The sequence below is a fragment of the Rhinatrema bivittatum genome, chromosome 1 (genome assembly GCF_901001135.1).
Source record: "Rhinatrema bivittatum chromosome 1, aRhiBiv1.1, whole genome shotgun sequence".
Lineage (NCBI taxonomy): Eukaryota > Metazoa > Chordata > Amphibia > Gymnophiona > Rhinatrematidae > Rhinatrema > Rhinatrema bivittatum.
Window position 1 is genome coordinate 796,906,670 of NC_042615.1, and position 26,038 is coordinate 796,932,707.

The 26,038-nt window shown below is 44.4% G+C and overlaps 1 protein-coding gene across 1 annotated transcript in view; it reads right to left on the reverse strand.

Annotated features, from left to right (window-relative positions):
• PIK3C3 (phosphatidylinositol 3-kinase catalytic subunit type 3) overlaps positions 1 to 26,038 on the reverse strand; it is a 498,179-nt gene that overhangs the window by 291,020 nt on the left and 181,121 nt on the right. The window contains 4 exon segments of the mRNA XM_029581010.1: positions 7,207 to 7,245; positions 7,247 to 7,298; positions 13,006 to 13,160; positions 22,491 to 22,676. Coding sequence (XP_029436870.1) covers positions 7,207 to 7,245; positions 7,247 to 7,298; positions 13,006 to 13,160; positions 22,491 to 22,676 — 432 coding nt within the window.

Sequence of the window (26,038 nt, forward strand, 5' to 3'; positions counted from 1 at the left end):
CTGATCAGATGGTCGGCGCGTCCTGTGGAGCACTTTCTGCTCTTTTCCACTGCATTCTCGAGACTCAACTCTGTGCCTGACCTGCCAAACGGAAGGCTACCGAGGAGATAGACAACCACAAAGGCAATGGCCCAATGATTCTTTGAAGATCGCTTCGTTGTGACTACTGTGCCGGTGAAAAGTCCGACCGTCGACATTTTGCCCCTCCCCCGGGCTCCAATCAGTACTGTCTCGGGGGAAAACCGGGAGGCCGAGGAGACTGAAGTTCTATCATTGTATCGGATGGGAGGGGGGGAGGGGGTACCCTGGGAGGTTTAGAATGGTCCCATGAGGGCAGGTCAGCTGAATCTGTTTATTTATTTATATTATCCTTTCTTTTATCTTTGATTTCTTTCTGTTTAATCTGTTATTTTATATATCTTGAAGAAAAGAATGAGGAAAGGAGAGAGCTCTGCGCACTCTGTTGCGTGGAAAAAATTGGACTGAGGAGCCTGAGGTGATCCTGTCACAATACAGGACGGAGGGAGTACCTGGCTAAAAGACTTTGCTAGACTTTGAGAGCTCCGCCACCTAGTGGCACAGAGGACGAACCTAGACAGCATGGCTAATTCAGCTGCTTATCTACAAGAAAAACAATAGTACGAAATCAGCAAACCACATGTACAGTACAGTAATTAGGACAGTAGGAGCAAAAAGACCAACTAATACATATTTCATACCAGACAAAATATGAACTATTGTGGCATACAGCTCTATGTTTAAACTGTTCATTTTTCAGAACACATTACTGCCAGTCAATATCAGCAATATTGCGAGCCTGAGCCTGCCAACGTGCCATATACGGGTTACGTGTCCATAAAATAGCAACAGTAAACCGGACTGCTAGCAACAGTTGACTAACGAGAAGTCAGGGTTTCCGAGGAATCAAAAACCCATCCCAATGGCCCAGCAGATACTTCAGTGGTGCTATGTGTACCGGAAAACCCAAAATGTCAGCAATCTCTTGAGTAACAGCCATCCAAAATTGCCTAATCCCTTGCCAATGCCACATGACATGAGGATAAACATGCCAATCTCACCATAGCCTGTCCAGCACAGAGTCAGCGCTTGGAGACAATTTTAGAGTAAAACACTGGCATGTGATATGTCCTGTGCAATAATCTAACCATCAACTCAAACCATCTCTGACAGAGGGAACTATAGTAAGCATTTGGCCAGATAGTCTTCCAGACAGAAGTATTCAGAGCTGTACTCAGGTTTGCATTCCATTTGTCAATTAAGTCTGAAGAAGTCACATTTCCAAATTTATTGGATAGGATTCCCCAATAAATTGCCGTAATCCTTTTAGAAAAGAAATCAGTATCATTCAAGAAGGTCTCCCTGCTTTCAAGGGAGAGTACAGATGTGGAGAGGCGAATAAATTACCAGTGCTTGTCAAAATTGCAAATAGCATGTGTATGAATAGGCAAGTCAAACACCTGATAAAGAGACTCAAAAGTGCGAAAGATCCCGTCCTCCAAGAGATGGACCAAACAGTACAGACCACATGATTTCCAATACCGACAAACTGCAGAAAAAGTTTGATCAGAGCAGCAGGGTTCCCATATACGGGAGCTAAGAGGGAGAGAGTTTCCTTGCCAAACCCAAGTCAGTCAATATCTGGCCCCACATACGTGGCATGTATGCCAGAATGGGACTATTTCTGGCCACCCTATGATGCAATGGGTCAGAAGAAGGAGAAAAGGCAACATAGCCAGGTCAACCTCATCAGCTTGCATGCACTCCAAATATTACCAGGATGCGCCCCAATGGCCAAATAAAATTTTAAGACAAGGCGGGCTGCCCAACAATAAACCTGAATATTAAGGAGGGTTATCCCACCTTGCCGCTTCGGCAGCCATAATTGACTAAGGCATATGTGTGCTGGTCTATGCCATCAAATACATTTGGAAAATGCGCTATGCAAAATATCAAATATCCGATTTGAAAATATTCCATGGGACATGCTGAAATCAATACAACTTACACAGAAACATAGAAATGACAGCAGAAGACGACCAATAGTCCCTTCCAGTCTGCCCAGTAAGCTTTCACACTTATTTTCTCATACTTATCTGTTACTCAGACCACTGAGGTCAAGGCCTTTATTGGTAGCTTTTTGATTCTAATTTCCTTCTACCCCCGCCATTGATGCAGAGAGCAGTATTGGAGCTGTATCAAAGTGAAGTATAAGGCTTAACGCTTGAGGGTAGTATCCGTCGTATCAAGCAAGTTACCCTGATGTTTGTATACTCATACTGCTCAGATCAATGCCTTGTCAGATGACAGCTGGATGTAATCCTATTTCTTCATCTCCCCCCTGCTGTTAAAGCAGTGAGCTGCGCTGGATATGAAAAGTGAAGTATCAGGCTTAATTTGTTAAGGGTAGTAACTGCCGCAATAAGCAAGCTACTCCCACGCTTATTTGTTTCCCCAGACTGTGCAATTCAGCCTTGTTGGTTGTTGTCTGAACATAAATCTTATCTTCATTCCTCCTGCCGTTGAAGCAGTGAGCTGCGCTGGATATGCTTTACAAGTGAAGTAACAGGCTTAATTGGTTCGGGGTAGTAACCGCTGCAACAAGCAAGCTACCCACTCACTTATTTGTTTACCCGGACTGTGCAATTCAGTCCTTGTTGGTTGTTCTCTGAATGTAAATCCTCTTATCTTCATTCCCCCTTGCTGTTGAAGCAGAGATTTATGCTGGATATGCATTGAAAGTGAAGTATCAGGCTTAATTGGTTTGGGGTAGTAACCGCCGCAAAAAAGCGAGCTACTCCCACGCTTGTTTACCCAGACTGTGCTTGTTGGTTTACCCAGACTGTGCTTATTGGTTGTTGCCTGAATGCAAATCCTCTTTTCCACATTTCCTCTTGCCGTTGAAGCATAGAGCAATGTTGGAGTCGCATTAACTGTGTGAATGTTTAGTGAATAAGGGTATTAATCACCAGGTAGTAGCAGTCATTCCCACAAGCCACCCCCATACCTCTTCTCTTCATTCCCATCCTCAAGGCTTTATGGATCCAGTGTTTATTCCATGCCCCTTTGAAATCCTTCACCATTTTGGTCTTCACCACTTCCTCCGGAAGGGCGTTCCAGGCATCCACCACCCTCTCCGTGAAGAAATACTTCCTGACATTTGTTCTGAGTCTTCCTCCCTGGAGTTTTAAATCATGAACCCTGGTTCTGCTGGTTTTTTTCCAACGGAAAAGGTTTGTCATTGACTTCGGATCATTAAAAACTTTCAAGTATCTTAACATCTGTATCATATCACCCCTGCTCCTCCTTTCCACCAGGGTATACATATTTAGATTCTTCAATCTCTCCTCATAAGTCATTCGATGAAGACCATCCACCTTTTTGGGCACCCTTCTCTAGACCGCCTCTATCCTGTCTCTGTCCCATCGGAGATACGGTCTCCATAACTGAGCACAGTACTCCAGGTGAGGCCTCACCAAGGACCTGAACAAGAGGATAATCACTTCCCTTTTCTTACTCGATATTCCTCTCTCTATGCTGCCCAGCATTCTTCTGGCTTTAGCTATCACCTTGTCACAGTGTCTACCAATCTGAAATCAGCAAAACAATATCACCCCAAGGTCTCTCTCCTGCTCCGTGCACATCAGCCCTTCACCTCCCATCGAATACATTTCTTTCGGATTTCCACACCCCATATGCATGACTCTGCACTTCTTGGCATTGAATCTCAGCTGCCATAACTTCGACCAGTCTTCCAGCTTCCTTAAATCCCGTCTCATTCTTTCCACTCCTTCCAGCGTGTCCACTCTGTTGCACATCTTAATATCATCTGCAGACAAACATTACCATCTATCCCGTCCATGATGTCGCTCACAAAGATATTGAACAGGACCAGTCCCAACACCGACCCTTGTGGTACTCTGCTCATCACCGCTCTTCTCTTTAGAGTTAGTTCCATTTACCATCACACATTGTCTTCTGTCCTTCAACCAGTTTGATATCCAGGTCACCACCTTGGCACTCACACCCAAGCTTCTCGTTTTATTAACAAGCCTCCTGTGTGGGACTGTATCAAAAGCTTTGTTAAAATCCAAGTAGATAATATCGAGCGCTCTTCCTCGATCCAATTCCTTAGTCACCCAATCAAAAAAGTCGATCAGATTTGACTGACAGGACCTTCCCTTGGTGAAACCATGCGGTCTCTGGGCCATCAATTCTGCTGCTTATAGATAGCTCACTATTCTTTCCTTCAGCAGCGACTCCAATACTTTTCCCACCACCGAGGTGAGGCTAACCGGCCTGTAGTTTCCAGCCTCCTCTCTGCTCCCACTCTTATTGAAACCGTTTATGAAGCAGGACCACGTCGCTCTTCCTCCAATCACTCGGCACCACTCCCGTTTTCAGGGATCTCTTGAACAGGTCACACAGCGGAACCAACAACACATCTCTGAGCTCCCTCTGTATCCTGGGATGAACCTCATCAGGCCCCATGGCTTTGTCCACCTTCAGTTTTCCTAGCTCTTCCCATACATTCTCTTCTGTAAACAAAGTTTCATCCATTCCGCTCCCCTCCGGGTTCTTGTTAACTAGTGACGGTCCTTCTCCGGGATCTTCTTTAGTGAACACTGAAGTATTTGTTTAATATTTCTGCCATTTCTTCATCTGTCTCCACCCATTGATCCTTTTCACCTTTCAATTTCAGTATACCACTTTGGACTTTTCTCCTTTCACTGATGTATCTGAAAAATGTTTTGTCACCTCGCTTTACCTCTTTGGCAATCCTTTCTTCCGCTTTACTTTTTGCTTTCTTTCTTTGTCTTCCTCAGTTCCACCAGATATTCTTCCTTGTGGTCCTCCCTTTGGGATCCTTTATATTTAATTTAGGGAGAATGTTCATTTTAATCAGATTTACATGGCCAGCCCACAAAATAGGAAGGTCCATCCACAAATGAAGATCTTGTCAGATCTTGCTCAAGAGAGAATCAAACAGATCATGAAAATATCGAGGTATAAAGATCCCTAGGTACTGAAATCCAACCTGAATGACCTTAAAGGCCAACAAACAGGCTAGATTTGCAACTCTAGAGCCAACTGAGAAGATTTCAGACTTGTCGTAGTTGACCTTATATTCAGACAAGCCTCTGCATCTCTCCAATAGTGACAGAAGTGGAGGACCAGAGACGAGAGGGTTAAAGAGAGAAATTAGAATATCATCGGCGTAAAGGGAAATTTTATGCTTTCAACTTACAAACTGCAAACCTGCAATATTGAGGTCCTATCTAATGGCCGCGGCTAATGGCTCTAAAGCTAGGTCAAACAACAAGGGGGACAATGGGCATCCTTGACGCGTGCCACGTCCAATGGGCAAGAATGGTGAAAGAGCCCCATTGATCAAGAGGTTAGCACAGGGTCAAGCATACATGGCCCTGACACAGGCCAAGAACCGCTCGGGCAGTTCTGCATTATGCAGAACTGCAAATAACAATGACCACGAGACACCATCAAAGGTTTCTTCTGAGTTTAGGGGTCTTGCCCCCTTGGCTAGCCATATGCAAGATATTAAGTAAATGTCCATTACCTGCCATTAATTAAGTTGACTTAGAAAATAGTCACTGCTATTACTAGCATCAGTAGCATGGGATAGACTTAGTTTTTGGGTACTTGCCAGGTTCTTACGGCCTGGATTGACCACTGTTGGAAACAGGATGCTGGGCTTGATGGACTCTTGTTCTGACTCAGTATGGCATGTTCTTATGTTAACACCTAGTATTAGACATAGAGAGTCTCCCTTTCACAAAGCCCATTTGATCTCTGTGCACAAGTTGGGATAAACACTGATCCAGGTGGAGCTGCAGGATTTTGGCCAGAATTTTAATATCAGAGTTTAATAAAGAAACTGGACAATGGGAACCGCAAGCCATTCCAACCGTCCCATTTTTAAGAATTAGAGAGATAGTGATATCTCCCATATCGCCCAGAGTGAATCCTACTTCCCCAGCAGTGTTATAAAGCAGAACTTCTTGAAAAACTCTATTGCATAACCAACTGGGTATGGACACTTCCCAACCAGCAAGGCTGAGATGACTGTCTGAATATCAAGTAAAGAAATAGGGGCAGACAAGAGATCACATTGTGCCTGCATTAACATCGGAAGGCCTAATTCAGTGATGGCAAATTCCAGTCCTCGGGTGCTACAAACAGGCCAGGTTTTCAGGATATCTACAATGAATATGCATGAGAAACATTTGAATGCATTGCCTCCACTGTATGCAAATGTATCTCATGCATATTCATTGTGGATATTCTGAAAACCTGGCCTGTTTGTGGCACTCAAGGACAGAATTTCGCCATCACTGGCCTAATTGATCCAAAAAATCTTGGATATCTGCTGAATGTTCCACAGTAGGAGAAGCGTTCAAATCAGAGTAGAACTGCATAAAAAGATGTTGAATCTCCTTAGGGTCTATTTGCACAATACAGAATATTAAAAAGGCGGTTAAGGTGGGTTTATGATTGAGAAGGTCAGCGGTCATCAGTTAGGGTCACACATGTACTGGCTTGTTGACACTATCATCACATCAATATAATTTTTCGGTGTGTTTACAATCTGTTTATCTGCAGCTCTGGTTATGATTAGATACTTTATAGTGCTTACATGTTTCTTACATATTTTATTCTGTTTAGATATAACCAGTAATAGTAATTGAAAAAAATTATACAAGCCAAACTTCTGAAAGGCAAATAAGAGCATGCATTCTCCAAAAATGCAAACATGCTTTACTGCAAATGTTTAGAGAAGTTCCCATATTTTGCAAATATAAGTGTTCATGTCCCAAATAAACTCTATATCTCTTTTTTCATATATTGCTAGACTAGTACTCTACTCCCAACAAAATATGCCACCCAGTTTTTTCATGTAAATATGGATATTGAAGACTGTCATTTCAGTTTGGTGTAAATGATACAATCATTTTGGAAAGCTGTTATTCCAAAATTATATGGTATGTAAGGAGAAATTCACTTTACCATTTTATATTATCCATTAGATCTCAAAAACAAGCTGAACAGTGAACTTGCTGTGGTTAGATTTATCAGAATTTCCTTCTCAAAAATATCCATACAAAGTACGGCAAATGTTTGAAACCTTATTTTGATAGCTATGTAAAAAACTGTGAAATCAATACTCACTTCCAGGTTTTCATTATCTGATGGTTCCTTCGTTTTAAACCGCTGGAGGTGGGGAAGATACTGTAGGAAGAGGGCTGGTTATGATCTGGGAGCTGTAATTATGGAAAGTAGAGCCACTGTTAGTAACAGCTGCAACAGAAGTGCTATTCTGCCTTGGACAGACTGGATGAACTGTATAGTCTTTATCTGCCATCATGTTCTATATTTCTAAAAAGAACCACAGAGTTGGGAAAAAGTTTAGATACCCCTGGGTCAATCTTTATTTCAATGACATCTGTAGATGAACAGAAGATGACAATCTCTACATGGTGCAAAGTTAAATGTAAATCGAAAGATATAAAAGGAACCAAAACAGAATTCCAAACGAGAAGCAGATCAATCAAACATAATAAGATTTTCAAAGTGAAGGTGTCAGTAAGCCTGAGGGCGTGTTCAAATTGAATGAACTGCCCAGACAGTTCAATCATCCACCTTATACAGTATCAAATCATGTACGAACAATGTGAAATAAGATGTTTGATTTTTATCTTTCAAGCCATAATTAATCCAAACATGCAAATCCTGCTGATGAAGATCTTAGAGGAAAAAACACGACATGGCCAGTGTTTCGCTTGGACAACTTTCATCAGGGGTAGAAAATATTCCAAGATTTATAACAACGTTCATCCGGACCTCTAGGTCTCAGCAATCCAAAGTACTACTTTTTTTCTCACAGATTTTCATCATCAGGATTTGCATGTTTGGATTAATTATAGCACAAAAGATAAAATGATAAAAATCAAACATCTTATTTCACATTGTTCGTACATGATTTGATACTGTATAAGGTGGATGACTGAACTGTCCAGGCGGTTCATTCAATTTGAACACGCCCTCAGGCTTGCTGACACCTTCACTTTCAAAACAAATTATGTTTGATTGACCCGCTTCTTGTTTGAAATTTTGTTTTGGTTCCCTTTATATCTTTGGATTTATCATTGTGGGTTCCCTATTGGCTCTTTAGTTTTTCTAATTAGCAAAGTTAAATATGATATATTACTACAATGTTTAAAACAAAATTACTATTTGCTGATTTTAACAGATTGAAAACAATAAAATAGTGAATATGGCATATGCTTATTTGTCTGAGCATTTGAAAATTAAAGTAATTCACTCTTACAAAGAAGGGGAAGGTTCTAAAAATCTCTCTAAACGTTTCCAGCTAGCTATTTCAACTTTTAGAAATTAAGAAATGGAAGTTAAATGGAACTGTTGATGTAGGAGCATGAGTTGGAAAACCAAAAATCTCTCTGATAGAACTGCTGGAAAACTGGTTAGATCTGCAAAACAGACCCCACAGATTATTGTAAACAACCTGCTGAAAAGTTTAGATGCCACTGGAGTAGTTGCCCATAGTACGGCATTGCTTACACAACAAGAATCTGCATGGAAGAGTTATCAGAAAGAAAGCTATTCTATGACCTCATCACAAAAGTCATCATCTAAACCTCAATAAGCCAAAATCTTTTTTAAATAAATTCTGCAGCCCATATATTAATAGGAACTAGCATAAGGGATCATATAGATCCAGTTCTCTGTTCACTCCACGAGCTTCCCATAAAATGTTGGGTGAAATTTAAAACAGTGATGCTTATACACGGCTAATTTACACCTCTTTTAGGTTAACTGTACCCCTCAGGCTATAAATTTGTTAAATAAATTCATTTGAACTGCTGAAACAAAAATTAAACTGTTCAGCCACAACTACACAAGAGCGCTTGATGTTATTTATTTATTTATTTATTGAAGGGATTTTTATATACTGCGGCACGTTTGCAACATCACCTCGGTTTACAGAAAAACAAAGCAGCATCATGTTTACAGAAAAACAAAAAAGCAGCAACATGTTATCCACTTGGATTTTAACAAAGCTTTTGATATGGTCCCGCACAGGAGGCTTAAGAACATAAGAACTTCCTATGCGTAACCAAGGGTCCATCAAGCCCAGCATCCTGTCTCCAACAGAGGCCAAACCAGGCCACAAGAACCTGGCAATTATCCAAACACTAAGAAGATCCCATGCTACTGATGCAATTAATAGCAGTGGCTATTCCCTAAGTAAACTTTATTAATAGCCGTTAATGGACTTCTCCTCCAAGAACTTATCCAAACCTTTTTTGAACCCAGCTACACTAACTGCACTAACCACATCCTCTGGCAACAAATTCCAGAGCTTTATTGTGCGTTGAGTGAAAACAAATTTTCTCCGATTAGTCTTAAATGTGCTACTTGCTAACTTCATGGAATGCCCCCTAGTCCTTCTATTATTCGAAAGTGTAAATAAACGAGTCACATCTACTCTTTCAAGACCTCTCATGATCTTAAAGACCTCTATCATATCCCCCCTCAACCGTCTCTTCTCCAAGCTGAACAGCCCTAACATCTTCAGCCTTTCCTCATAGAGGAGCTGTTCCATCCCCTTTATCATTTTGGTTGCCCTTCTCTGTACCTTCTCCATCGCAACTTGTGAATAAAACGAGAAAGGCTTACCATTCATTTGTCTTATATTAAAAAACGCCTTCCTAGTGTATGGGGAAGTGGCTTCAGCCTTGTTGTAAGTGTGTGATTGGGACAATGTTTTTCCTTCATATATTATAAAATCAACATTCTCCCAATCACACACTTACAACAAGGATGAAGCCACTTCCCCATACACTAGGAAGGTGTTTTTTAATATAGGACAAATGAATGGTAAGCCTTTTGGTTAATATAGGTTGAGTGATATTTAGAAGGTCTGCAGAGGTCTCTTGATGTTTTTTAGATGGTTTGTTTTTGAAGTTGTTTTTTTTATTTTATGTATAGTTCCCCTTGAAGCAGCCTTTTTTGTAAGAGGCAAAACATGGGATCTTATTGGAACATTATTTGAATTCAGAAGCCTGTTTGGAGTGACACCATTTGAGTTTAGAAGCCTGTTTGGAGATTAGAGATACTGGGGCAGATTTTGAAAGGCTACGCGCGTAACATACATGCGTAACCTGAGAAAATTTGCCCCTGCGCGCGCCAAGCCTATTTTGCATAGGTTCAGAGGCGCGCACAACCCCAGGGACACGCATAAGTCCCAGGGCTTTCAAAAGTGGGTGGTCCGGGGGAGTGACGACAGTCCTGGGGCGTACCCGGGGTGGTCCAGGGGCATGTCCCAATCCCTCCTCCATTCCGGCCATGCTGGAGGTTCACCCCCCGGCAGGCATAAGAAACAAAATAAGGTGGGGGGGATTTAGGTAGGGCTGGGGGGTGGGTTAGATAGGGGAAGGGAGAGGAAGGTGGGGGGGGGGGGCGGAAAAAAGTTCCCTCCAAGGCCACTCCAATTTCGGAGCGGCCTTGGAGGAACGGGGACAGCCATCGGGGCTCCCCTAGGGCTCATCGCGTGCAAGGTGCAAGAGTGTGCACCCCCTTGCGTGCGCCGAGCCTGGATTTTATAACATGCGCACGGCAGCGCTCGCATGTTATAAAATCGGGCGTAGATTTGTTCGCACCGGGTTGCATGAACAAATCTATGCCCGCGCATACGTTTTAAAATCTGCTCCTTTATGTGAACTTGGAAGCTTTCTTAGACATCATTCAAATCGGAGTCGAGCATTGGAAGTTATTTGAACACCATTTGAAGTTGTCCCATGGTTGAGATAGGGGCATTACTCCAATTTTGAAGTCTCAGACATTAACAGCCATACGAAATTGAAGATTATATATTAACAATTTTGGAATTTTAGAGTTGATTGTGGGAGATTAAAGGTGTATTACTGGTGTATGGGGGAGTGGCTTGAGCCCTGCTGTGAGTATGTAATTGGAAGAATGTTGATTTTCTTGCTTTTAGCAATAGGATTGTTAGTTGATCTGATAATGACTTTTGTATAAATGCTGTATTTGTTGCAATTTTTGAAATTAAATGAAAATACATTCATATTATATATGACCAATAAAAAATAGAAAGAGATTTATAAGGATATTAAATAGTGAACGAGATTAATAACCTTACTCCTGGTTTACATTGTATGTTTTAACTTTGTACCATGTCAAGTTTCTGTTCATTTAGAGAATCATTGAAACATACAATTTGACCAGAGTGCCTAAAATTTTAGACACAACTGTATATATGATGGGCTCAGGCCACAAGGAACCTGAATTTAAATACCTCATCTGTTGAAGCTAGTCTAGCCTTGCCATGTCATAGAGGTCATGTAATTAGACCCGAGGAGGGACGGAAGATAGCAGACACTACTCTGGCAATTTCTGATAGCTAATGAATAATGCTGATGGTGGATCTTGAAGGAGGTACTCCTCTAGTTCTCTGGTGCACAAGGACATGATGTTTGGGAAGGGATGAGCACAGCAGAGAGGAAAAAATGGAGGTATGTGAAATACAGTACACATGACTAATACGTTTTACAAACTTTAGAAAATGATTTTTACCTGCCTGTCAGACGTATATAGAAGAGGACATGTATACAATGGGACATGACCTAAAAGAAACTACTACTCTAAAGCAAGGTAAAATTTTACATTCAAAAAGTAAAAACAATACTGAAAATTACTTTAACTATTAACACTTTTTTAACAAGGCATGGTCCATCCCATATCCATTATGTATAGAATTCACAGACAGAGAAAAAAATAAATTGCACAATCAGAAGACTAGGAGCAATATGTGGCTATTTAGATTCTTTTGTAAATCTTTTTCAAGTCATAAATATATATTTTTTTTATTACAGCTAGCAGATACTCACTTTGGCCAGCACAATAGGCCAGCAGTTTAGACTCTTAACTGGTAGTAGTAGATCTGGCACTGATTCTTAGTTTTGGCTTACGTTACTCAGGCTAAGGGTTTAGGGGCAGGGAGAGCGAGTAGCCCAGGCAGTTTACTTACAAGCTGATGAAATATCAATCGCTGAGCCTAGTACACAGGTTAACGAGCACTTGGACTTGTGTTTTGGACATGCGCCCCTAACCCCCAATACTAAGTAGGAAGAACCACAGAAAGCAGCACTATGCAAAAAAAGTCGACATAAAAAAAAAGAAATTTCAGGGAGCACAATATACACCCATAATATACACACTCAGGGCCACGTATATTGTATGTGCATATTGTGCCAGTAAATCAGCTGCTGCGGGATAAAATGGACACTCATAAATTGAGCGTCCATTTTGGTAACCTGCACTGGCAGGAAACTTAATATTAATTTATTCACTGCTTCACTTACTGCCGACTGGTCCATTCACTGACACTTGTCAGTGAAAAGGACCAATTGGGAACAGCCCTGCTAAGGGGTGAGGAGGGAGCTTTGGCCAGACTGCTGTGGACGCACAACCACTTCTCCTGGGCGCCCGATACAGAGCGCTAGGGATGCACAAATTATCCACTGCATGTCCCTTTTAGTGCGGCAGCTCATTTTCGTATTGCATCGACCACCCAGAAGTGGATTTGCACACATTCAAAAACGTTCATCCACTTTGGACTCACGTTTTTTACGTGCATGATATTGCATCGGCCTGTTAGTGAGTAAATTCTCTGAATAGTCAAGAATCCTGCTCTCTGGTTGCAAGAGGAAGCTAAAGCAGTGGACCTTCATAATGAATGAGATGTGGGAAAGAGAAAAAAGCCCTTGCTTTAAGAGTGAATCAGTGATCAAAGATGTGTAAAACTGATAAACACACAAAACCACTTACCAAAAAAAAAAAAAAAAAAGTCATACACCCATGATCATTTTCCTTAACTGACATGGCTACTATCAGCACTAAAGAAAGCAAAGACAATTCAGTACTCACCTGTCTATTTCTGCAGGGTTAATCCCAGAAGTTGTCATGCTCTCCGACACTGAGCCCTGACTGTCTCTCTTGTTTGGCTCTAACCCATTCTTTATGTCATCAAAATTTTCGTATTTCAGGGCTTGAACCAGTTGCAGTAGATACATTAACAAATCCTTGGGAAACCAATAAAGTAGATAAGAGAAAGTACACATGATCGTACAGCACAGAGAGTATTTTTGGACAAAACTGATGGCATACAAAGATGTTAACAGACTGGGAGACCTGAGGGCTTGCATATCCAATGGACAAAAGCAAATGAGCTAGCGGGGTGAAGGTTTTGGCAACACAGCATTTCCCAACTATTATGATTCTGTTATTCTCTGTGGGAGCTTTTGAAGAGTGTAATTCCCAGTGAAACTCCACTGTTAATTGCTCCCTACATCACAGGTTTGTAATTTTTAAGTTATTTTTCTTCCTCCCGGTAGAGTATCATATCAAACAGCTAGTTTTCCAGCTAGATATGCTGATCTTGCTATAACTAAAGATCTAATAAAGTAAACCCTCATTGGCAGCAAATTCAATCAGACCATAAAAGAATGCGCAACACTCCTGTGAACCAAAGAGTGTCGCCTTTGAGTTACATATTTATCTTTTTTTTTAGTCTAATTTCCAATAGCACAGAATCTGAGCTTTATGCTGGACATCTTGAAAGCCACCCAGAATGAAAAGTGGCACACACTGTGCAAGCTAAACAGCTGCATCTTAATTAAATTCTGCAGGAAGGCAATGATTCACAAGAGCACTGAATCAGTAAACTCCTGCAGTTTGCAGAAGAGTTATATTTTTCTTGTTCTAGGACAGGTAAAGCAGTGCTACTTCAAGAATTATTTTGTCTAATCTTCCACAGGTTAACAGTACTTATCATATTCAATAATATTTTCTAAGTACAGCAAAATCTTTAAAGATTGCCTAGCTACTACAATATACTACTAACCAATTATAACCTAAAGTAGAATGTTCAGTTGCATTCTAAGTTGCCAGGTTCTTATGGCCTGGATTGGCCACTGTTGGAAACCGGATGCTGGGCTTGATGGACCCTTGGTCTGACCCAGTATGGCAATTTCTTATGTTCTTATTCAGATTATTTAGATGAACAGCACTAATTTCTCTAAATATAGTATTGTCCTGTATTAATCACATCAAATATTGTCTCTTCTACTTCTTTCATAAACTACATGACTCCCCCCCCCCCCCGTTCTTAAAATAAATTGCCAATGAAATGAAGAAAAAGCCAGAGATCAAGTAAACTCTCTGATATTGCAACAGGAAGTGGTTGGTAATGAGCAGGTTTTATGTTTCTGTGAATGCTCCAGCTACGTTCAAAGTCTAAAGGTCAACCAGCATGCCCAGATATGTATATCCTGAAGATTTCTTTCATTTTTTTAAAAATTGTATACCACCTTCTCAGTCTGAAAATAGCACCTGAAGGAGGACAGGGAATATAGGAAAATTAGTTTCTTACCTGATAATTTTCGTTCCTGTAGTACCAAGGATCAGTCCAGGACACCTGGGTTGTGACTCCGCACCAGTAGATGGAGACAGACTAAAACTTGTGGGCGGAGCCATATATGCCCCTGTGCCAGTCACAGCCCCTCAGTCATACGTAATGTCAAAGTAGAAACACAACCAGAGAACTAAACTCGCTATAAACCGCTTAAAAACCGGGGAAAGAAAAAAAACACCCCTCCTGGAAACGGACTCTCCAACCGAGAGAGCTAAACAAGCGGAACAGAATAATTCAGAACAAAGAGCGGACTCTCCATTACTTCAGCGCAGCACTGCGGGCAGGATCCTGGACTGATCCTTGGTACTACAGGAACGAAAATTATCAGGTAAGAAACTAATTTTCCTTTCCCTGTACGTACCAGGATCAGTCCAGGACACCTGGGATGTACCAGAGCAAACCTACCGAGGGTGGGAAGCAGAGAGTCCCGCTCGGAGTACCCTCTCTCCAAACCCCCGGAACCGGTAGCCCGGACATCCAACCGGTAATGCCTGATAAAGGTATGCAACGTCTGCCAGGTAGCCGCCCTGCAAATTTCCTGAGGCGACACCTGCGAAGCTTCCGCCCAGGACGCCGATTGAGAACGAGTCGAGAACGAGTCGAGTGAGCCTTCAGGCCCACGGGAAGTGGTTTTCCCCGCATCAAGTAAGCCGAACCAATGGCCTCCTTGAGCCAACGGGCGATCGTTGTGCGTGACGCTGCTGCCCCTGTCTTTGGACCAGAGAACAGGACAAACAGATGATCTGTGACCCGAAAAGGATTAGTAACCTCCAGATAGGGAAGGAGGGATCTCCGCACGTCAAGCTTCCGTAATTCCCTTTCTTCTGGAACGGAGGACTCCCTTCCCACAAAAGCTGGCAACTCCACCGATTGATTCACGTGAAAAAACGACACAACTTTCGGAAGAAAGGAGGGAACCGTCCGCAAAGAAACTCCGGAATCCGAAATACGCAAGAAAGGTTCTCTACAGGACAGGGCCTGTAACTCGGAAACACGCCGTGCCGAGGCAATCGCCACCAAGAACGCCGTTTTTAAAGTGAGATCCTTAAGAGTTGCGCGTTTCAAGGGCTCAAACGGCGCCGTGCAGAGAGCGGAGAGAACCCAATTGAGGTTCCAAGCCGGACAAGGGAGACGCAATGGAGGACGAAGGTGCTTAGCACCCTGAAGGAAACGAGAAATGTCCGGATGAAGTGCCAGGGACGTACCACGGACCTTACCTCGCAAACAACCAAGCGCCGCCACTTGGACCCGTAGCGAACTGCACGCCAGACCCTTGGCCAAACCTGCCTGGAGGAACGCCAGAATGTCGGAGACGGAAGCCGAAGTGGGGTCCACCCCACGCTGCACGCACCATTCCTCAAAGACCACCCAGACACGGACATACGCCAGAGACGTTGACTGCTTCCTGGAACGCAGCAGCATGGCTACCACCGCATCTGAGTAACCTTTCCACTTCAGCCGACTCCTCAAGCCATGCCGCGAGATAGAAGTGATCCGTATCCTCCAAACAGACGGGGCCCTGATGGAGCAGGCCCGCCATTCCTTGGAGCCGAAAGGGCGCTGATACCGCCAGCTGGGCGAGGTCTGCGAACCACGGCCGGCGCGGCCACTCCGGTGCCACCAAGATCACCTTGGCTGGGTGCAATTCTATGTGCCGTAGAATCTTGCCGAACATCGGCCACGGGGGAAACACGTAGAGCAGCACATCCGTCGGCCAGGGAAGCACCAACGCATCGACGCCTTCTGCCCCCCGTCCTCGAAGTCGACTGTAAAATCGCGGGGCCTTCGCGTCGTGCCACGTGGCCATGAGATCCATGTGGGGCACCCCCCCACGTTTTGCAAATGAGCAGAAATGCTTCGGCCACAACTCCCACTCTCCGGAATCCAGGCGATGACGGCCGAGAAAAATCCGCCTGCACGTTGTCAACTCCCGCAATGTGAGACGCTGCTATGTTGCTGAGATGTAGCTCCGACCAGGCCATCAAGCACTGAGCTTCCTCCGCCACCTGGGGGCTCCTTGTCCCGCCCTGGCGGTTGATGTATGCCACAGTGGTCACAGTGTCCGACAACACTCGAACTGCCTTCCCCCGCAGCAACGGCAGGAAGGCTTGCAGGCAGGGCCAGACGGACCGCTCCGGTCTCTAGGCGATGGCCAGACCCCTGGGCTGGCGACACGGACCATAGGCCTTGGACTGCGCTCCCCATGCAGACCGCTCCCCAACCGGAAAGGCTGGCATCCGTGGTCACCACTGTCCAGTTGGGCACCCGAAAAGAGACCCCAGACGACAGATGCTTGGGATCCAGCCACCAGAGCAGGCTGGACCTCGCGTGTTCCGTGAGCGGAAGCGGTAGATTGAGTTCCTCCGAGACCGGCTTCCAGCAGGATAGAAAGTAGGACTGTAATGGTCGCAGATGAGCGAATGCCCAGGGAATCAGCGCCAGCGTTGAAGCCATAGGCCCTAGGACCATAAAGTAATCGCAGACCCGCGGTTGGCGGAGAGACAATAGGCGTCGTACTTGAGCTTGCAGTTTGCACACCCGTTCATGCGACAGGAACACCTTGCCCAGCTTTGTGTCGAAAAGAGCTCCCAGATATTCCAAGGTCTGCGCGGGTGTCAGATGACTCTTGCTGCAGTTGATCACCCATCCTAGGGACTGCAGAAGGTGGAGGACCCTGGCTACCGCCATCCGACCCGAGCCTCGGACGTCGCCCGAATCAACCAATCATCCAGGTAAGAATGGACCAAGAGACCTTCTCGGCGCAGCTACGCCGCCATCACAACCATCAGCTTCGTGCATGTACGTGGGGCCGTCGCGAGCCCGAAGGGGAGCGCTCGGAACTGGTACTGCCGCCCTAGTATGCAGAACCTGAGGACGCATTGGAATGACGGATGAATGCCGATGTGAAGATATGCCTCCGTGAGATCCAGGGAGGCCAGGAACTTGGAGGCCAGGAACTCGCCGGGCCTTACCGCAGCGATGACTGAACGAATCGTCTCCATTTTGAAGTGAGGAATGCAAAGGCATCGACTTATCCCTTTGAGATCCAGAATCAGTGTGGACGTGCCGTCTTTCTTCGGGACGATGAAGTAGATGGAGTAACGGCCCTTGCCGTGTCGGCTGACCGTGATTGGGGAAAAAACCTCCCAAGCCGTCTAAGCGTCGGATGGTGTCGAGCACAGCAGCAGTCTTCTCGGGGCCTTGCAGGGCGAGATAAGGAACTTGTCCGCTGAAGTACGAGCACAATCTAACGCGTAGCCGTGTCCTATCACGTTGAGGACCGACTGGTTTGACGTTATGCCGGCCCAGTCCTCGAAAAATGACAACAACAGCGCCCTGACGTTAGGAACGGCGTGTTGAGGCTGCAGCAAGAGATGGACCGACCACATTTCGCTGTGAAGCCTTGGCCCCTGTGATCGCCAGGGCTCCCCTCAGTGGCCAGAAGCTGATGGGCTCATCCCAAGCCAGCCCGAAGTGCAAAATCACTCCAGACTGCAGCCCAAGCCCCGGGCGGAAGCCCCGAAGGCCTTCTTCAATTGCACCTCCAAATGTCAATCCTAGAGATCCCATAAGTCCGCGGTATCCCGCATCGGGATGGGAGTGCGCTTCGGGACTGCTGACGTGGAAGAGTCCACCTTAGGGACCCGCAACACCTCCAAGGCCTCCTCGTGCAGAGGGTGAAACTTGTCCATTGCCGGGGGAACCTTCAGCCCCAAGTCCAGGATGTCCCTGTCCCAATGCCGCAGGTCCATAGTCAAGAGCGGGACCGGGAACGTGGTAGAGGGCCACGCAGACCTGACCCACCCTGAATCCACGGAGCCTCCTCTAGCCTCCCCCGGAGGGGCGAGATCCCTAACTTTTCTAGAATGACGGGGAGGAGAACAGCTGGACAACCCTGGGAACTGGTAACTGCCCCTTCGGTGCTAATGCCTGGCTCTGGGCGAAGGGTGCCTGTCACTCTCTGCCCCCCTCGGGGGCGGGGACGAGTTCTCCGAGCCCTCCTGAGCCGAGGACGAGACCGAGGACTCCCAAACGTCCCGAGGTGGAATGGTCCTCAAAACCTTTTAACTCGCGGCCCTCCGGCCGGGGCCCACCGATTGCCGTTCCTGAGGCCTAGAAAACGGCGCTACGAGACCCCCAGCCGTTAAACCGCTGAACGTTTGCGCGCCCTATGGGCCCCAAAGGCCCCGCGCATGCCCAACGACTCCTGCCCCCTTTCCCGAGGGACCCGCGGGAACTGAGGGACGCAGAGGGAACCGTTGAGGAGAAGTGGAGGCGACGATTTCTGCCCCCCCTCCCGAAGGTTCCCGCCGCTATCGGGACCGCTGCCGACCAGGGCGGCAAAACGACTGCCCCTGCCGCGATCGGGACGCTGCCGCTGCGATTGGGACCGCTGTAGACCGTGGCGGCAAAATGGCTGCCCGAGCCGCGATTGGGACCGCTGCCGACTGCAGCGGCAAAATGGCTACCCTTACCGCCTCAGGGTCCCTGCGTGTCGCGATCGGGACCGCTGCCAACTGCAGCAGCAACAAATGCCGGTCAAGCCGTCCCAGTTCCACAGCACCAGGCGAATGACCCGCCGAGCCGACCGCCGAAGGAGGGGCCACCCGCCGCTCAGGCGCCCGCCGTGTCCCGCGCCATTTTGCGGCCGCCGAAGGGGGCCCCCCGCTTCTCAGGCGCCAGCCGCGGCCAAAATGGCCGCCACTGCCGCACGGAGCGGGAAGAGCTCGAGGCCTTTCTTTCACGCCCCCTCCCCCGCGCGGCGGCGATCGCGCGGGTTACGAACGAGCCCCCCCCCCCCCCCGAGGCGCCACGGACGATCCCTCACCGTCTGGGAAGCAGCGCGCGCGCCGAACCGCCAGCCCGGCAACCGAGCCACAAGTCAAGCCGGCGAAAGAAAAGGCGCGAAACGGGGACCAAGGACCGCCGTAGGGAAGAGACACCTCCAATAAAATGCAGCGAACGGCCGACCCCCCCCCCCACCAGCAGCTCCCCCACCGGAGAGCGGCGACGCTACGAGAGAGAGAGAGAGAGCCGGCACAAATAAAACAAACCCCTTTTTTTTTTTTTTTTTTTTTTTTTTTTACAACAAACAAACCTGTCGCTGTCCACAGTCCTGGAGCCCTAATCCAACAGGGGGAGTGAACCGGGCTCCCCGGTGTCACCCCTGACGCTGCTACTAAGAAAGCCGGGTCCTCGACCCTAGCAGCGGCCTCAACCAGGGGGGGTAGTCCCCTCAGGACCTCACAACCCCCTTGGGAGGCAGGGCGGACGGAACGTCAGTGACAATTTGGTAAACAGAAAAATTCAAAATTCAAAATTAAAGCACCCTAGCGAAACTGGCCTAAAACCCAAGAAAAAAGAACCGACCCTGACGGAGTACCAAAACCAGGGCAGGAAGGAGCTGTGACCGCACCTGCACCATCTACTGGAGACAGAGTAAGACTGAGGGGCTGTGACTGGCACAGGGGCATATATGGCTCCGCCCACAAGTTTTAGTCTGTCTCCATCTACTGGTGCGGAGTCACAACCCAGGTGTCCTGGACTGATCCTGGTACGTACAGGGAATGTTTCATTATTTTCCAACACAGTACACATGAGATGTGGCAAATAAGATCAGATGTCAATGCAAAGCAGACAAACATCATTGAAGAGATGGTCTAACATTTTAGTTGCTTTTACAGAGAACAGGATCCCCAAATCACTAATGGAGTTGAGATGGAGTCTAATTTTAAAAATCTTTTCATTATCATATCTGTTCACATGATGCAACAGAAAGGTTTAAAGCAATGTATTAATAAACAGCCTCCTGGAGATCTCTCCAAAACAGCTATTAAAACATCTCCTCGCATTCCAGAATACGTTTTTTGTTCTTTTCTCTTACAATTCTTGCCTGGTCTGACCTGCTAGGATCTGGGACCATTATACCTCTTTCCTTGTATCTGTCCAGTATAACTTCAATAGTAGCCCTCTTTCATCACCCTTGATTTTTATCAATAGAAACTTGCATTGTACATTATGGGAGAATGAGGCAAGACTAAAAACTGGAAAAATATGACAGGTGAAACTGCAGTCATATTTAAAATGGGTCCTTAACATTATTCATAAAATATTTCCTACCAATTCTTAAAAAAAATGCAGTAAACAACTTGTCTAGATTATGTAGACAGAAGGGTAGAATATAGCTGTTAATAGTCACACAAATTTGAATAGAATATAGGAGGCATTGTTTTAATGAGTATCATATTCTCATTGTGTGATACAAACAAACCAATTGATACAAATGTTTACATGGTTATACTATTGGTTAGGTTCAAAAAAAAAAAAAGACCAAAGATCTATTAAGTCCATTGAGCCTAACAACTGTCTCCACAGCAACAAAAGAAATTCTTTCTTGACCCCAGATATGACAACCATTTTAAGTCCTTGGTGCAGCACTTTTTCTTAGAGACATGATCATATCCACTGGTGTCTTTTTCCTTTAAACACTTGCCCAATTATGTAGTTACGGATCAGCATTCTAAGAGAGGATTTTGTATTCTAATTTCTCCTGTTGTGAGTTTCATGCTGGCCAAAAGTGTTGAATTGAGAGCACTGGAAACTAAAGCCCTCTCTTTATATGCAAAGTGAGTGCAGCTCAAGTTCTGGCAGTAGAAACTTCTCCACACTGCTCTGTCAATGTGCCTCAGCATTACGCTGGAGAGAAGGTGTGTAGGTGTGTGTGTGTGTGTGGAGCTTCCAATGCCCATTCAGTCCTTGGCCTCCTTGCTGAATTTAGTGTCTGCTGTGTTGGTAGTTTTAAAGTGATGTAGAATCTTCCCAATAAGAAATGGACTGAAATCACCAAGTTATGTCACCAGGATGGTAAAAGACTCTTAAGACTTGAGCTAGTTTTGCATTATGTAAGTCCTATACCAATGAAATTAACCAGCCAGCTCTCTCCCGAAGTGGTTTATTAACCTAGGGCTGAGTTTACTAACCATTTTCCAATTGACACAAAATAAGAAAATCGTTAGTGCATCTGGATTCTAATCAAGTGAAGAACCATACAGACTGCTTGCTAAATGTCTTGAAGATGGTTCTCCAGTGTTGATAGAAACATCAGTTTGATTCTATCAGAAACAAAGTAGTCAGTGATGTCAACAAGTTCCTACTTTTCGGTTTTCTGACATCACTACTTTCAAGCAGCAACACAAAATATGTATTCTCAGCAGCTGAAGAGTGCCTTCAACTACAAGAGGGTATGTAATGAAGCCCCAAGGGGGTAGACTTAGAACCAATATCAGAAAATATATTTTCTCGGAAAGGGCGGTGATGGAGGAAAAAGACATGGGATAAACACAAAGGATCCTTAGGATGGCAATAAAGGAATAGGGTAACATGCACGGAGTGGCAGTTACAACTCCAAATAGAAAGCATGGGGATAACCTGAGCAGAGCAGAAGTTACAACCCTAAAATAGCTTCCTGGGCAGACTGGCTGGGCCATTTGTGTCTTTTTGGCAGCATTTATTAGTTACTAATAAACTCAAAATCTGAGTCTAAAACATATCATTTAACCAAAAGTTGCTCTATTTAAAATTAACACCTTAAAAAAGAAGTTAAAGTAGATAGATTAAAAAAAAAATAAAAAAACATTCAGTTGAGTTCTTCAGCACTCTAATTTTGGCTATGACAAAAGGGGAGTTTATGACTTCTATTTGCATTTGGATTGGTATTTTCCACTATTGGTTCTTACTTCTCCTGCAAACAGTCCTCTTCATGAGGCTCTGAGCCCAGCCAGGTTAAGAGGCAAGAACTGGGCCCGGGACTTGAATTTGTATCTCTTATATAATAGCTCACAGGACTATTGCTGATCTAAAAGCAAAAGTTCAAAGAATCCATACTTATTTTGATTTCTTTGCCTTTTGATAGTTTAAATAAACAAAAACAATAATTCACCTCATCATCGGCCTGTTGTAATCTGGCAACTGCATACCGCCGTACTGTGGGATTGGTAAAATGAGATGACAGCAGCTCCAAAGAATCTTCTACGTCCATGGGCTTCCATTTCCCCAGTAATTCCAGAGCCTGCTTGGCCTCTTGCGGCAGATCCCAGTTAACACACTTTAGGAACTTTGTTAGTGCCTATAAAACCCAACAATATCACAACAGCAAATGAGTAAGGAGCAATCTCTAACACCATAACCCTATCAAGGAAAAGGTTTTAACTAAGTGCTCCCTCTAAATCACCTTTAAAAACATATAAACATATAGTATTTTATTTTCATTTTTCTTTGTAAGGCCAACTTTAATGAGCCTGTCAGGATACAGATAACACTGTCAAACCTAATCCATCCATGACCCTGTAAATGTAATTTGTGAATTAATTCTAACCAGCATTGAGATACAGCAGACAGTTCTGCATACACTGGATGTAAATGATTTCTCATCAGTGATTCCTGTAAGCAAACACCTGGACAATGGCCAACAAATAGACCATACAGGTTTACAGTGGATGGAATAGCTAAAATGGAAAATAATTTATGATCTTGAAATATTTATTTCTATTCAGGACAAAAACTAAAACAGGTCAACATAATTAATTTTGTTATAAAGTATGAGATAATTTACCGCTTGGTATTTATGTGTAAAGAAAATTCACGGCTATAAGAAAGTGAACATATTTTCTTTGAAATCATGGCACTGAACCAGCAAAAAATCTCTTTTACAAAATGCACATCAAAGCAAGCACTTTTTTGCAGTATGGAAAAGTGTTTTGCATTTAAATTTAATTAAAGCAACTTCAGGAATCTAACACTTAAGAAAAGCCCCTGTAGGAAGGATCAAAATAGCAAAAATAAGTTTGACTTTTGAAACAAGCACCTAGAGAACTTAGGATAAGAAGTAAGTTTTATTGAGGCTTTGAATGTTATCCAAAAGGGAGTTAAACATAGAACTTCAGTTCCTGATGCTGGTACAATAAAAGAACCCAATTCTTTAGATGTCCTGGTAAAACTAAACTAATGCTAACACTTGCTTGCCCTAAAGCTTTGCACTAGAGCTGGAAGGTTCTAGCACATTTAATGAACATCAAAAGTAAGCTTTAGCTCTGGCTGGTTTTCAATTTGATACCATTTGACCTACAGTATATGGACTGTTACAGGTCTCAATGTGTGGAGCGAGCTGCACTCTCTCTCCTCTACTTCCCCCTTCCCCAACAATAATTAAGCAGAAAAATGCAGTCAGAAGTAGCTAATCAGAGCTAGTCAGATTCTCAGGAAGTTTACAGTTTTTGATTTAAAGCCCTATAAGTTCCAAAGAACCCAGTTCTTCCATGCACACCAAAGAGGAGATGATCAAATGCAATGCGATCTATGAACCTTTCTCACTGCTGCACTTGTGAGCAAGACGGAAGGTTCAAGGGGGTAGGGGGCAACATTTATAGCTTATATATAAAGTATTTCTCTTCTGAAAAAAGCAAGTTCGCTTACCGAAAATGATGTTTTCTGTAGATAGCAGGATGAATTAGCCATGATCTGTGAGTGACATCATTCGGCGGCACTGAATGGAACTGTCTCTCCAAGCCAATAGAGCTGTATTGAGCATGTGCGGAGTTCCCACGTGCGTGCTGCCTCAAAATCTCCAGTGTCTGTTTCAAAGCTAGTGGGAGGATAGTCAAGTTTGGAGGGCATGGCTAATTCATCCTGCTATCTATGGAAAACACCATTTACAGTAAAGCAAACTACCTTTATTCCATCAATAAGCAGGGCTGAATTAGCCATGTTTAGTGGGGAATTCCAAGCAGTTTCAGCAGAATGTTTTCTTACAAGTAATCCGGACTCCACCATGGAGAGCGGACTATTTTTTAAGCAAATGCCTGTCCCGCTGCACTGTCTGAGGAAGCTAGGTTATCTAGGCAGTAATGTGATATGAAAGTATGGAACAGTAGCAGCCTTAAAAATGTCTTCAATTGGAACTTCGATGAGATGCACAACTGAGAAAGCTATTGTTCTAACCTGGTGAGCTCTGACTGGATTAATGAAATCAAGACCGATTGCAGCATAGCAAAGCTGAATGCAATTTGTAATCCATTGGGAAAGCATTCTTTTAGCTACTGCTGTGCCAAGTCTGTTTGGATCATATGAGATGAATAGCTGCTACGTTTTTCTGTGTGACTGTGTGCATCATTTATAGTAAGCCTGGCTCTTTGGCAGTCTAAAGTATGCAGCACTTTCTCACCATCATAAGCATGAGTTTGTGGAAAGAAAGTAGGTACTACTATTGACTGGTTTAAATAGAATGCAGATACCACTTTTGATAAGAATTTGGGATGTGTCCTGAGTACCACCTTATCATGAAAGAATTACATATATGATGGGTAATGTACCAGTGCTTGCAGTTCACTGACTAGTCGAGTAGAAGTAACAGCTACTAAGAAAAAAAACTTCCAGATTAAGTAATTTAGGGATGATGCCTCTAGAGATTTGAACAGAATTTTTATTAGGTGAGTTGAGATCCAAGGGATACTGGGGTTTGTGAATTGATGGTTGCAACTGTAAATTTGGAGACAAGAGGATACATGGAGATAGGTGCTCTGTTGTCAGGGGAATGATAAACTGCAATAGTGCTGAAATGCATGCATACAGACACTGTGACAAGTCCAAACAGAAAGAAAGTGAAGATAGGACAAAAGGTGTCTGGATTCTAAACTGTAAGAAGCACCATTTTGAATATATTTTACAAAACTAGGCATCACAGTGGATAACACATTAAAATCATCGGCTCAGTGTGCTGTGGCAGTCAAGGAAGCAAACAGAATGTTAGGAATTATTAGGAAAGGAATGGTGAATAAAACGAAAAGTGTCATAATGCCTCTGTATCGCTCCATGGCGAGACTGCAACTTGAGAACCATGAACAATTCTGGTTGCTGCATCTCAAAAAAGATATAGTTGCACTGGAGAAGGTACAGAGAAGGGCGACCAAAATGATAAAGGGGATGGAACAGCTCCCCTATGAGGAAAGGCTAAAGAGGTTAAGGCTGTTCAGCTGGGAGAAGAGATTGTTGGAAACCGGATGCTGGGCTTGATGGACCCTTGGTCTGACCCAGTATGGCAATTTCTTATGTTCTTACTTGAAAGAGTAACTTGTGGATTGTTTTCTCACTAAGAGGAATACGTGCTGAATTGATTCTGGTAAGGACCACTGTACTAGTATCAAGAGCTCAACATCCACGCCATAAGACAGAGTTGGATGGGCAGGGTGCAGAAGAGAACCCTTTTCTTGAGATAGGAGATATGGGTCGTCTCCTAGATGAATGGGAGGTCTCGTGGTCAGTTGCATCAGATTCGCATACCATGCTAGTCTTGGCCATGCTGGAGCAATCAAAAACATGATTGTTTGGTCCCAATTGAGCTTCTGTATGGTTCTCGCCATGAATGGTATAGAAGGAAGAGTGAACATGAGGCCTCTATTCAAGGGAATCAGGAAAGTGTCTTGAGTCTTGCGC